The following is a 14,473-nucleotide window of genomic DNA, read 5'->3' on the forward strand; positions in this document are numbered from 1 at the left end:
GCTTCCTGCACAATATACAGGCTAGGATCAACGCTAATGAAGCTGTTAAGCATGACATATGGCATTATGCACAAATAAACTTAGAATCTAATCAGATTGTGGGACTTCAAGCAGTTAAGTGCTGCTGCACTGTCTCCCAAAAGTCAGTAAAATTACTTGAATGCTTTAACACAACAGGAATGAGGTGATTTTTATTGAATAATTTACAATCCATTGTTCCCGGCAATTTAAAATCATATTGCTGTGAAGTTCCCCCTCCCTCCATCTCGTAAGTTCTTTCCCCACCTCACTTAATATCTTTTTTTAAAGATGTGCAAAGCATCTTTAATAAAGTCTATTAGATGCTGATCAACAAAATATTCTCCCTCAATGCAATTACTGGTAAAGTGAAAGTCTGCATCTCAATCACCGTTGCATCTACCAACCCTCATGTTAATATGAAAGGGAAAGGAGAACCCTCTGAAGACGAGATGAGATTCACAGCTTATTAGTGAGATGAAAGTCAAGGAAGGGGAGAGGAGAATGCACTAATCCAGATCGTTTTGTACCGTCTGTCTGTTGGCATTTTAAATGAGACATTAGGGGATATATGTGATTGCATCCTGATTTTTTCGAGTTGTCTCAATCTCTTAAGTATTTAGAGAAGTGCTGAGACCCAAAGGACAAAAGAAACAGCACAATGGGCAATACAGCGGTTAAAATAAACAAACAAATGGAAAGAAAATAATTGTTTTTTCCCAGTTGTACCAACTCTTTCCATCTCCCTAGGTAATGTACTTTGCTGAAGCTGGAGTATACAGACAAGAGACCAGGCAGGGAAAGACAGATAGAGACACAGAGCACTGACAGGTGTCACTAATACCAAAGGCATCAAACATTTCATGCACTATATATAATGGAATTTGCAGAAAGATATTTTGTACTTGCTCCAGTTTTAATCACTGTTGCCCGCCCTGCACTATTAAGAAAATAGATGTCAATGTAGCTTATAATAACATTTATAAAGCAGAAAGGTTTGATTACAATTAGAGCTCTGATCATGCTCAAAAAGTCTGTCCCAACCCTAAATGAACAGATTCTATCCAAACCCAGCCAGAGCCCGACCCATGGCAGCTGTTTTAGGCCTGAGCCCAATTACAAACTCAAATTTCTACATATATATATATATATATATATATATATATATATATATATATATATATATATATATATATATACACACACACACACACATATATATATATATATATATATATATATATATATATCTTTTTCATATTTAAACATTTATTACAGGCAAAGGGCTGGCTTGTTTCCTCACACCACTTTTTCTTCTTCTCTTCCTTCACTTATTCAAATAGTCTGTTATCTTGTGCGCAATAGGTTCGGCAGCGCTGGCTATGCCCATCGGTGAGTCTAGTGTGCACAGCAGTCCATGTCAAAACGGCAAGCAGATGATGATCACTGCTCTTCACTGCATGTCACACACATCTCTCCTACTGCTGGTAGGCAGAAGCAAACACTGCCAACCAGGTCGATTTGCAGCCCCCCCCCCCTTCTCATTTCCGTCCCGCTTTGCACACATCATGCTCAGTCTGTTTCTCCTGGTTCTCTACTATATTGTTCTGTTGTTCCATCGCTTTCCCTTTCTCAGAACCCTGATTCAAGCTCAGGGGAATAAAGACAAATTACAGCCCAAACCTGGTGATTTGGGCCTAATGCGGCTCGGCCACAGCTTCAGAAGCAGAGGACACTGTCACCACACTGCTGACATGGATTACATATCTTGTTGTGTAATGACATTGCAGCATTACGGGTATAAATCATTAATCTCACCATGATTCAATATTATATTGATTCTGCCCATTTAACACAGCCGGTTACAAAAGAAGCTGTCACCCCTTTTGTTTTTGCTTTTGGTCATAAAAGATAAAAACAACACATAAACAATGTAAATTACTGTAACCAGTTCAGTGCAGTAGAGTTCACTTTAAACTGACTCCACTACCACAGATAAAACAGCATATGGGATAAGTTAATCTTGAGGGCTTTCTGTCAGAAAGACCTTTCTGGAAGAAGCATTTTCATTTTAACCCAAACCATGATCTAAAACTTTCGGGCTATCTGGCTTAAAGCCCTAAAGGAAAACTTCTCCCAACAGCCATAAAATATGGACTGACAAGATCATTTAATACAAGTATAAAATTCAGCCTAATAATAACTGTCAAGGTTCATAGAACAGGTGGCTGTTTTTTTGCTCCTTACCCATTATTAGCTTCAGCACTTTCATATCAAACAGACTAGCCTAGCGGCTTGTGGAGTTTTTCTCTACTCATAGCTCAAAAACTTACACGTATTATGTATTCATTTTCTTACTCACTGTTAATTTAAGTCACTGTATCTCCTGACAGAACAGAAAAGTTGAATTTCAGCCTGCATGCATGTTTTTCTTGCCTAGCATTGTTGAAACAGAGAAGCTAATGTTGCTGTAGTACGACATTAGCAGAGTGAGACGCCCGACCAGGCAGGTACCTCATGTTTCCTGAGTTTTTTTATCTCAAAACAGCATTGTTTACACACAACATGTGCTCTGTCTGTTGACCTGTATATTCGCTGTTTGACAATGACAGAGTTTCAAAATAAAAGCAAATCCAAAAGATGATGTGGATTGATGTTCTCACTTTCACAGATAGCACTGAATTGTTGATGATTGAATCAATACATCAATTAAGATCGATGGATCATTACACACCTGTGGAGCACAGCAGAGCACAGGGAATAACCTTCTTACAGCAAACACAAACAATGTAATGCTTACTTTTATAGATTTATAATCTCATGCTGACAACTAATAATGCAAACAATGAATCAATTTGTAACTTGTCTTTAGAGCAGTGGCTCCCAAAGGGCAGAGCAAGGTTTCCTTCCAGTTATTACTGCCCATTTTTAATAACATTCCATCACATAAAAAAAATGAAGGCTAAGTAGTGCATATGTAGTAGTTTACTTGCAAAGTGAAGACTGATTGGAACATACTGAACAAACCAATCAACAGCTGTTAAGTGGGACATGCTGTCATATGGCAGGAGTGGACTTCTCGACACGTTTTTTTGGACACAACCACTGAATCCATAGAAACTACTGTGAGTCTAAGTTGACAGCTGCTGTCTTCTACCTCCTCCAACTCTCAAGCCTACAGGAGGTGAGAATTAGCTACTGCAAAGATTTTCAATGGAGTGTTCTTTAAAAGGCCAATGATATGGCGCTTGATAGCACATTCCGAAAGATCTGTGGTAATTTATGGAGATGCATTACTGAAATGGTCACATATTTTGATTGCAAAGGCCTTGCTAATCTTTAGTTTCACTAGAGTCAATACTGAACACCAAGATAAGAAATACACTGTGTTTAAAAAAACATTTGAGAAAACTTTCATGAGCTGGTAACAGCACTGGTTATATCAATCAGAGGTAGAGTGAGGTGAGGGGAAATTTAAAGATTTCTGGATTGAAAATGAGAGATAATGTGACCTTTATGAGTATAAATATTGACTGGCTCTGGCTTTTAAACAGGATTCTCAACAGCTTGCTTAAAGGCAGAATTCATTTGGACTTTCTGCTAAGCAAAAACACCAGCAGCAGTAAATATGTGAACACCATTCCCAGGCTCTAACTGGGTGAAATTCAGTTGGTTTGAATGATGATGACAGCCCAAAGTGTGGGTACCCTTTTCAATCCAACACCGACTTTCAATTTCTCTCTCTTGTTTTACACAGAGCTATTGCTTTGCAGTCGGGAGAAGTACAATTTTCATGGGCGAACCATAACAGGCACATAATGGGCCCCAGATGTCTACCATTTGTTTCAACTTAAAAAGGTACAAAGTAGTGTCTGATAGTGGAAGGTAAAAATTTGTACCAATTCAGCCTGAACTGAAGTCAGCTTTGGCAGAACACTGTCTAAAGCACCTGGATGGTAGAGCAAACACTTGTCCACCACCACAGGCACACAAGTTCAATCCCAGCAGTGGAGTTTTCAGCTTGGACCCTTCAACACAATTTTCAAAATGAGCCATGAGCAATAATGAGCCCAAGTAGTTTATAGTTAGAACTTATTCTTTCATCCTTACAGCACACACACACACACACACACACACACACACACACACACACACACGTATATTATCCCCTGGCTGGAAAGATGCAAATCAAACTTGCGGTCATGTTTTCTTTTTTGTAAGAGTAATACATTTTTTCACAGTATCATCTGAAGCTGAATCATCACTTCAACCTTCCTTCGCATCAGAATTTTGGGTCTGCATTAGTATTCAATCGTTTTATTTTCTTTTTAAAGAAAAAAAAAGGGGGGTAAGTTAGAAAGAGAGTGAATGGCTGAGAAATGACTAACACAACCAATCGTCATCGGACATAGATAGAGAGCTTATAGATGCTGTAAGCTATTGAGAGCTTTTCTGATGTTAGTCTCTCTCTTCTTCATACGCATGCACACACACCAGCCCACTACATCTCTCCCTCTCAGGAAATTAAAGTCATATATAAAACAAAAGCGTATTTGCAAGTCCAATTATAGTTGCATCATCTCTAAAAATAGTTACACAATGTACCTAGATATTCACATTTTCTATTCTTGGTTGTTGCTTGTGATCATCTTACTAATACAAGTGTATAATTGGAACATAATAAACCAAATACTATATAAAATCCAGCAGGCTAAAATTTATCATACTAATACCAGGGATTCTTTAGTTTGTTCAGTCCAAGTTCTAAGAGAGACAATAGAGATTTCTTAACATCTGTCGAAAAATCAGAAAACTTGAACTCAATCTTATTAGCTTTGAACTGAATACATTAAGTAATTTAAGACATTGCTACAAATGCTGCAATGCACCAGCAAAGGTAAAGGGAAAAAAGACTGCTCACTAGTAAACATGGATGCCAACAATGCTGGAAAAAAGAGAAAAAACAGGCATTTAACTCGGGCTGGACAATATGGCAAAAAATATGACCACTTTAATTGTCCATATTAATCAATATTATGTAGCATAATATATATTTGATAATACTGCCAGATTTAAGAATATTCTGATAATGACTGAAGCCTGAAAACTGAAAAAGCAGACAGTTCATTGGTTAAACTTTAGAATACAGCTTATAAACATATAACATATATAACATTTAACTGGGCAAACATGGCTTGGTTAAGAATATCTTTAGAATATATTTTGTCATAAAAGAATATACTGATGTACATCTGAATGTAAACATTTCACTTTGCAATAATGCTTTATTTGCCATAACAACATGAGTTAGCTTGCTTTGTAACTTACCATCTAACGACATATTTTGCAGACTTTAACTGTCTTGATAAGCATTTTGTTGCTTTTGAGATATTCAAACCAGTTCCATATATTTAAAGTCATGTTACCTTTTTTATCAACAATTTCCTCAGCTTTGGAGGATAAGACAAGTTCTCTTTCAGGACTCTGACAAACGAGCTCCGTGCTGGTGTGAAAACAAACCAGGTGTGGATTTGACAGTTATTTTATCATGATCTCCTATCAAGGTCATTTTGTAGTCCAGCACTACATTCAACATGTTTCCTACACCTCAGAGACACACAATGCATTTTGGTGAGCAACACTGATTACAAATCAAAACTGTGTTTACAACAAATCTCCACAGGGCACCTTTAAGGTGGCTGTATTTTCAGTTCCGCCACTCAGGAAACCCCAATAGACAGCCCTTTCCAGCTAAAAGGCTCTGATTGAACCCACTCTACCTGTCCAGCAGACAAAGTAAGTGAATACCTAGTGTACTGGTGTGAACATCTAGACCAAAAGATTTTTCTTAGGAGTTGGTGGAGGCAAAAGGAGGGTAAACGTTGGACTCACATTCATCATGTAGACAGAAACATGACTCCAAGTAAATGCTAACGTTGGTCTCTGTTGGCTGGAGTGTAAGTGAGCAACTGTTTGCCAACATTTTTGCCATAACAACTGCACTTATCCAGTTTACTCTGTCCTGACGGCTAAATAAAGAGCCATCATCCCTACTTCCCCAAGTCTTCTCTGCTCTGATGAAATGGAACATTTTCTTGTTGACTCTCATTCGGCTGTATATTGATGTCTGTTGCAGTCATCCCTCTGTTACGCAACCTCTAGTCACTTTCAATGAGCAATGGTCTTCTGATTTTGTTGTTGATCTATAACTACCAGACCTTTTCTGACCAGAGTTCTATCCAGTCACCAGATGCCTTTTGATAGCCTAAGCTAGTGCAAGACTTTAAGACTCTTTTTATTCCTCAGAGAAATAATGGTCTTGTCTTTCCTGTCATGAGCTAACATTTGCCTCTGGCTATGACAGCCGAGTGTCTTGCCACATTCCGCCACAAACCTGAATTGTTGCATTTAAAGATCTTGGCAAGCTCTCAGATCCTAACAAGGCTTTTTAATTAGTGCTTTATTAAAGGCCAGTGCACTGGAATATGTCAACCAGTTAGGCCTATGTAACTAGTCTAGGGTGTTTAAAGGGACAGTTCACCACAAAAGTTGAGTGCCATCTAGTTCAATTATTTTGGAGAGAAAGCAGATGTCTCTATGGTCGATATATTCAACACTCAGCAACTCACACCAAAACAACCTAGATCGATAAATTATAAGTAAGAGGAAAATGTGCATTTTCAACAATTCTATATGGAAATATACCCTATGTCCTAAATTATATCTAAAGTAAAAAAATTTAAATTTTAGTTGGGTTGTTCCTAGCTCTATTCAGACCTAGAATTACCATTTTGCAGTTGTATGCCTCCGCAAACCACTTAAGTGCTGTGTCATGGTGAAGTTGACCTTTTACCTTTTAAATATAAACTTTCATCACTTCTTTTCTGTCATCATTATATCCATTTATCCACAGTTGTCTACCACTTTTCTATTACATCTGTCATCTGTCTCCACTATTTCTGTCTATTTTACCATTAAATCCGGCTGTTTCTTTTTCCTTCAGCATCCAACCCCAGGCTGAAGCCGAGTACAAAGCACCCTGGGGGCATCGGTGTAAGGCTTGGTAGTTGAGCAACCCAACATACTAAGCTTCCTTTGATATCTGTATCAAAACGAGCATAATTTGCAATACACGCTTCAAGATGAGATAAATTATTCAAGCCAGGGTGGAAGAGATGGTATACAGTTCATGGCATAGATAGCAAACTAATGCAAGCCTTGCAGCTATAACAAAACAAGTCGCAGATGCTAGGGCTTTGGACGTGTTCAGAGTCTGTCAGAGACAGAGGGAGAGAAAGGTAGGGAGGGATGGAGGAAGATCACAGAAAGTGAATAAGCAGATGTAGCCGCCATCCTCTCATCCTCCCTCTCGTCTGCTAATGCTGCCTGCTCATCCATGTTTTCACACTTCTACAGACATGTATGTGTAAAAATCACACCCCTAACCCCGCCCCACACACTAGCTTGTAAGTCGCAGGAGAGCTTGTTAACTGCCTGTGAAAGCAGTGTTTATCAAGGTTATTTATTGTGACCACTTGACAACATTCTGCTCTAGTCTGCAGCTTGGTGCTTGGCATGTGTGTATGTCTGGATGTCTAGATGTGCAAAGGTATATACAGCCAACATAGTCATGCTGCCCCCTCTTGTCTGTCTCCTTTTCTTTAATTAATTTATATATTTGGGTTTTTTTGTGTGTTTCTTTCAGATAAAATACAAGGGTTTGAACCTTTAGGATTGTGAGTAATGTTTTTAGCAAATGTTTGTGCATTAACAAAACCTAGTATACAGCTGGACTGTGTATATAACACTAGAGGGCTTTTAATTTGAAACGATGGCCTTTACTTTGAAACAGAAAGTAGCAGTATTCTCTGAGTCACGGACTTTTGCTTATAGCACTGGCCCCTCTTTTGCAGTCCACCCAAAAAAATAAAAAAATAAATATCACGTGAATACATCTTAAAATCACGAACAATACACTTGGACACAGCAGAAGGGACCTGCTTTCTCTGGAGCTGTACCCACTGATCATGTAACACAACCCTGCTCTCCTCAGCTCAATTAAAACTCATACAGCTCACAGACAAAACTGTTGGCTTTTATTTGGCACATTTTCTCCACAAATAATACATGCTAATAGTATTCACATAAGCCTATGACATTTCCATCCATCCATCCATCCATCCATCCATTTTCTTCCGCTTATCTGGGGCCGGGTCACGGGGGCAGCAGGCCGAGCAAAGCACCCCAGACATCCCTCTTCTCAGCAACACTGTCCAGCTCCTCCTGGGGGACCCCAAGGTGTTCCCAGGCCAGACAAGATATGTCATCCCTCCAGCTTGTTCTGGGTGTGCCCTGGGGCCTCCTACCAGAGGGACATGCCCGGGACACCTCCAGCGGGAGGCGCCCAGGAGGCATCCTGATCAGATGCCCGAACCACCTCAACTGACCCCTTCCGACGCGAAGGAGCAGCGGCTCTACTTCGAGCTCCCTCTGGATGTCCGAGCTCCTTACCCTATCTCTAAGGCTGAGCCCAGCCACCCCACGGAGGAAACTCATTTCCACCGCTTGTATCCGCGATCTCATTCTTTCGGTCACTACCCAGAGTTCATGACCATAGGTGAGGGTTGGGACGTAGATGGACCAGTAAATTGAAAGCTTAGCTTTCCAGCGCAGCGCCCGCGTCACTGCAGAAGCCGCACCAATCCGCTGATCCATCTCATGCTCCATTCTACCCTCACTCGTGAACAAGACCCCAAGATACTTGAACTCCCTTGCTTGAGGCAGTAACTCTCCCCCAACCCAGAGAGGGCAATCCACCGGTTTCTGACAGAGAACCATTGCCCTCAGACTTGGAGGTGCTGACTCTCATCCCAACTGCTTCACACTCGGCTGCAGAACACTCCAGTGCATGCTGGAGGTCACGGTGTGATGGAGCCAACAGAACCACATCATCTGCAAAAAACAGGGATGCAATTCTGAGGTCCCCAAACTGGACCCCTTCCTCCCCCTGGCTGCACCTCGAGATCCTGTCCATGAAGATCATAAAGCGGATTGGTGACAAGGGACAACCTTGGCGGAGGCAAACACCCATTGAAAACGTGGTCAACTTCACACCGAGTATGCGGACACAGCTCTCACTTTGGTCATACAGGGACTGGATGGCTCGTAGCAGCGAGCCTGGAACCCCATACTCCCGCAGTACCCCCCCACAAGACCCCCCGAGGGACGCAGTCATAAGCCTTCTCCAGGTCCACAAAGCACATGTAGACTGGATAGGCAAACTCCCACACCCCCTCCAGCAGCCTTGAAAGGGTAAAGAGCTGGTTCACTGTTCCACGGCCAGGACGAAATCATTGCTTCTCCTGAATCTGAAGTTCGAGAATCGGTCGGAGCCTCCTTTCCACCACCCTGGAAACTTTACTCGGGAGGCTGAGCAGTGTGATACCCCGATAGTTGGAGCACGACCTCCGGTCCCCGGTCTGCCACTCTGCAGGCACTGTACCTGGCCTCCATGCGACACTGAACAGGCGTGTCAGCCAAGACAGCCCAACAGTGCCCAGAGCCTTCAGCATCTCAGGGCAAATCTCATCCACACCCGGCGCCTTGCCACTGGGGAGCAACCTCCGCCAGGGATATGGGTGAGAGTTCCCCCGAGTCTTCAAGCTCTGCCGCGTTCTCAGTGGACATGATGGCCGGGTTCAGGAGGTCCTCAAAGTGCACCTTCCACCGCCCGACGATCTCCCCAGTTCGGGTAAGCAGTTCTCCCTCTCTGCTGAGCACAGCCTGAGACAAGCCCTGCTTTCCCTTCCTGAGTCGGTTAATGGTCTGCCAGAACTTCCTTGAGGCCAACCGAAAGTCCTTCTCCATAGCCTGCCCGAACTCTTCCCACACCCGGGTTTTTGCTTCAGTGACCATCACAGCTGCAGCCCTTCTGGCCAACTGGTACCTGTCTGCTGCGTCAGGAGACCCCTGGGCCAGCCAGACCCAAAAGGCCTCCTTCTTCAGCCTGACGGCCTCCCTCACTGCTGGTGTCCACCAGCAGGTTATTCAGTTGCTGCTCCGACAGGCACCAACAACCTTCTGACCACAGCTCCTAGCAGCCACCTCCACAATGGAGCCTTTGAACATGGCCCACTCAGACTCCATGTCCCCAACCTCCCCCGGGATGCACAAGATATTCTCCCGGAGGTGGGAGCTGAAGACCCCATGGACAGGGTCCTCTGCCAGGCGTTCCCAGTTCACCCTCACTACACGTTTGGGTTTACCTGGGGAGCGAGCGTCTGGTGGCCAGGCCTTAGGCCATGGGGCCCGAAGAAACAACATGGGGCCCGAAGAAACAACATGGTGCCGTCGCCCTCTGCGCAAAAATGATGGACTTTTCAGCCAGTGACATATACAACATGCCAACATTATTGGCATAAGCCCGACATTATTAGCCTACTGCACAAACTAACCTAGCAGCTAGTGGGCTTTTCCTCTACTCAAATAAGGCCACGATAAATCACACACATGACCCTTTCACAGCTCTTGAAAAGAACATATGATGAAGTGGAAAAAATAATTTTTGATTTATTAGCTATTTAGCCTTATAAAAATAAGTCAATGATTTAAGTAAATATTTTAAACAGTGCAACCCATTAAATTTCCAGGATCAATGACAGGGCTCTGAAACCTGGTGGAAATGTATTGGGGGTTAAGTTAGAATTCACCACAGGTTTGTCTGCTATCATGGTTTTTAGAGTTTTATGTTTTTGAAAAAGATTCTTTAAGAAAGTATTTCAAATATGAAGCTTCAGTATCGAACCATACAGATATCCTCACATAACCAAAGAGACATCAAATGTAGGTGAGCACTCAAGCAATACTTTCTCATGGTAATAAAAGTGATGAGAGCTGGCAGCCCTGCTTTAGAAAACTGTGGGTGCTAAAATTACCAGTCTCTTGGTGAGAACCACAGCAAAGGGCTCTTTATGGAAAATTCTATCCAACCATAGGTAGTTTTTACCTAAGCCACATAGTGAAATGCTTTTATTCATCCAATGAAACCATGTGACCATCATGCTAATGCATCAGGAAAGTTAAAATGGTGTTAATGGGAGTGTACAACCATGGTTTACTGGAGTTTATGAAAGCAAATACTTCTGTGAAGTTGGAACTATATTATACAATAAGCAGAATGTTTGTATGGGGACTTGTTTCCAGCAATGAAGGCAAAGAAGTTGCTATAATTTCAACTTGGTTACATGCAGAAATTCGCCAGCACGTAAAATCAGATGTGTTGGTAACAAGTGTTTTTGAAAAATTTTAGACTACAACCTTTTCATAGCCAAAAGTAGTTCTTGCTTGGAGATCAATAGCACCCCAAGGATTTTTCATAGTGGTGGCCAGACAGGGCCACTAAACAACTTGGGGTGGCACACCAAAACCACAGCTAAACTTCAGGGAGTTGCTTATGTTATGAAGACAATAGGCTTAAAATGATGTCAATATGGAAAGTTAAGAATTTGCATGCTGACATACTTTAATTTGTTATTGTACAGTTAATATTAATTAATACTAATGATCTAATGTGCACTGACTGATAACCAGCTCAGAAAACTTTTTTTGAGAAAATTTTTTTGAGTTTTAAAAGAATCCTGTTTTAATGTGTCATATATCTTTAGAGCTTCAGAGCTTCAGAGCTTTAAGGGCAGAATTGGATCAGCTGTAACAAAAAGAAGCCAAATAGGAAGGAAAAAAACAGTCTTTGATTTAAGGAGCATCAGGGAATAATCTGATTTATATAAATTCTATCATGCCGCCCTGGTATGCAGCCATGCTTATATAAATCAGATTTTAATTTATGTATTTTTTTGTTTGTTTCATAGCAGAGAGCAGGGAGTTTGTTTAAAATGGAGTTTTTAGGCCAGCAACTCTTTAAGATGTGAGATTTTTTTTTCTTCAGAGGTTTAACAGATGTGATGTATGAATCCGTGTTAAATATCTGTTAATTTTCCTGTCACCCATCCTTCTTTATGCAGCCCCATTCAATATTTATGACGCAGAAAAAAATAAAATAACTCTCAGCTTCACTGCAGTTTCTCAGTCTCTGCTCTGCTTAATATTTAACAACTGTTTACATTGCCACAAATGTGGTAGTGAGCCAAACCTAGAGAGAAGATCTGTTAATAATCTATGATCATATTTATTAAAAATATATCCTGGTCTGTCTTGCTGTTTATTCAACACCTCTCTCCATTCACCCATCTGTCTGAACATCTGTTCATTTCTCTGCATCTCTCTATTCTACCGTTGGAGCATGTATGCATTTCATCTGGCAGCAAATGAGAGAGAAATGAAGAGATGGAGCAAGAGAGGGAGACAGACTGAGAGAGAGAAAGATGGCCTTTGGTCATTCAGTAGGGAGAGATGAGCAGATGTGGGAAAGAGACAGAAAGAGGAAAACAGAGATTATTGCTGCCTTCAATGAAGATTTGGAGCCTTAAATGAAGTCTACAGAGCAGCTGTCGACAGCTCTCTCCCCTTTTGTGCTCATCCTCCTTTTCAGTCAGCATAACAGCAACCACCGTTGCTATATAAACTGGATTACAACGCCAATATCAACAGAATCTAAATCATCTCTGCAATTACATCAATCTGTTTGCCTTTTTACATGAAAGCTGAAGACTCAATAACCATTGTAATTAACTCTTGTTCAAAATTAACGTCAACAACAGATCATATCTCAGAAAAACATCATAAAGGTTATATTAAAATTTGCCAACCTTTAAGCTTGAAGGTGATCCTTGTTCACATACATTTTAATTAGAGTTAGAGTTAGGATTTCCTTATGTGCAGTTGCATTGGTAGCAACTGCATTCAATGTAACTGCTGAATAAAAATGTCTCAACTTAAGAGACTGCAGTATCAATTGATGTACTGTATTATAAAAGTATGCAGACAGCTCTTCCAATCAACGGCTTAATGCTAATAGGTGCTTAAAATTAATCATACAGCCATGCAATCTGAATTTAGAAACACTTGCAAACATCTGATTGTGTAGATCTGAAGAGCTCACTGACTTTTAAGGTGGCGATGTCAAAAATACCCTACTTCCACTTCTGGGACGCTCCACAAACGATGTACAGCGTGTTGTGGAGATGAAGCTATTCACTAGAATGGGAGCGTATCTGCTACGCAGTGCGCTGCACGGCACAGACAGAGTATGTGGAAATTGGGGGTAAGTCTGTTCGTCAGATTTCTTCCCTGCATGATTTTCCCCAGCTTGAGAGTCATGACAGCTCAGCAGTGAAGCGGCAGGCCACACAAGCTCACACAACTGGACTGACTCCCAAACAAATTCTAAACGGCCTCCAGAAGCAACATTAGCACAGGAGTGGTTAGTGGGTAGCTTCATGACATGGATTTCCTTAGCTGAGCAGCTGTACAGAAACCTAAGACCATCACGGTCAACACAAAGCCTTGGTTGGACAGGAGTAAAGCACAGTGAGATTGAACCATGAAGCACTACACAATTCTAGGCTGCAGCTATGAATCATGCTTCATCATTTGAAAAGATGGGTGTGGCATAATTATGTCAGAAGAACAACACCTGCCTGAATACACAGTGCAAATTGAAATCTTAATTATGAAGGTATTGTTGGTGAAAAAGGTTTGAGCACCTGTAACAGTAGAATTTCTAGTTGTGTACAGTGATTTGTATGTGTGTAAGTATGAGTTGTGTACTTGTAGATTTTTTTTTCTCTCCACAAATACAACACAACACTTAAACATTCACAAATTCTTAATTACAGGTGTACAAATCCTATTTTACAAGTCACAGATTAAAAAACTGACACGCTCACATTTTTGCTCCTATTGCTGCAGTATATTTGGTGCAAAACATATTTGTGCACCTGTATCAAACAATGTGAAGTTGTGGACAAAATTTGAATATGTGCAAACCTGAACCTGAACTTGTGCAAAAAATGTTCAATGTATGTAAAATACTTTCTCAGGAAAATATTTGTGTTCCTTTAAAACACAAATACAAATCGATAATTACAACTGCTCAAATCTTCCCCACAAGTCACAGATTGTTTCCTTCCCCACGAGTCACAGATTCTGTTTCCCTCAACTACAAATGACATATCGCGCCTCCACTGAGATATTTGGTGAAAAACTACCTGTGCATTCAGTCTATGGAGAATAAGGTGGGTGCTGATCTGAGATTGAATGGACTCTTTCCACAACCAATCAGAGGAGAGTGACTTTTGTCTGCATGGCGGAGTGAGAAGGTCACGTCGCGGGGAAGGGGGCGGGGTTATTGTGCCACTCAGTCGCTGCAATGCTGTAGACGATGGTCAGAGACCTTGAAGAGCCCTTGTTATATTCTACGGTGCTGGCGATGGTGAACGAAAGCATAACGCTGCCGCAAACAGACCCCGGTAAGTTTGTTATCAAACATTTTCGCCTT

The 14,473-nt window shown here is 41.3% G+C and overlaps 1 protein-coding gene across 1 annotated transcript in view; it reads right to left on the reverse strand.

Annotated features, from left to right (window-relative positions):
* The window catches only part of si:ch211-186j3.6 (neural-cadherin), a 434,762-nt gene that overhangs the window by 197,295 nt on the left and 222,994 nt on the right, over positions 1-14,473 (reverse strand). The window contains exons 16-18 of the mRNA XM_049561145.1: positions 10,104-10,283; positions 9,614-10,043; positions 9,221-9,321 (exon numbers count right to left, since the gene is read on the reverse strand). Coding sequence (XP_049417102.1) covers positions 9,221-9,321; positions 9,614-10,043; positions 10,104-10,283 — 711 coding nt within the window. The remainder of the gene's footprint in view (positions 1-9,220; positions 9,322-9,613; positions 10,044-10,103; positions 10,284-14,473) is intronic.

This window comes from Epinephelus fuscoguttatus, linkage group LG2 (genome assembly GCF_011397635.1).
Source record: "Epinephelus fuscoguttatus linkage group LG2, E.fuscoguttatus.final_Chr_v1".
NCBI lineage: Eukaryota > Metazoa > Chordata > Actinopteri > Perciformes > Serranidae > Epinephelus > Epinephelus fuscoguttatus.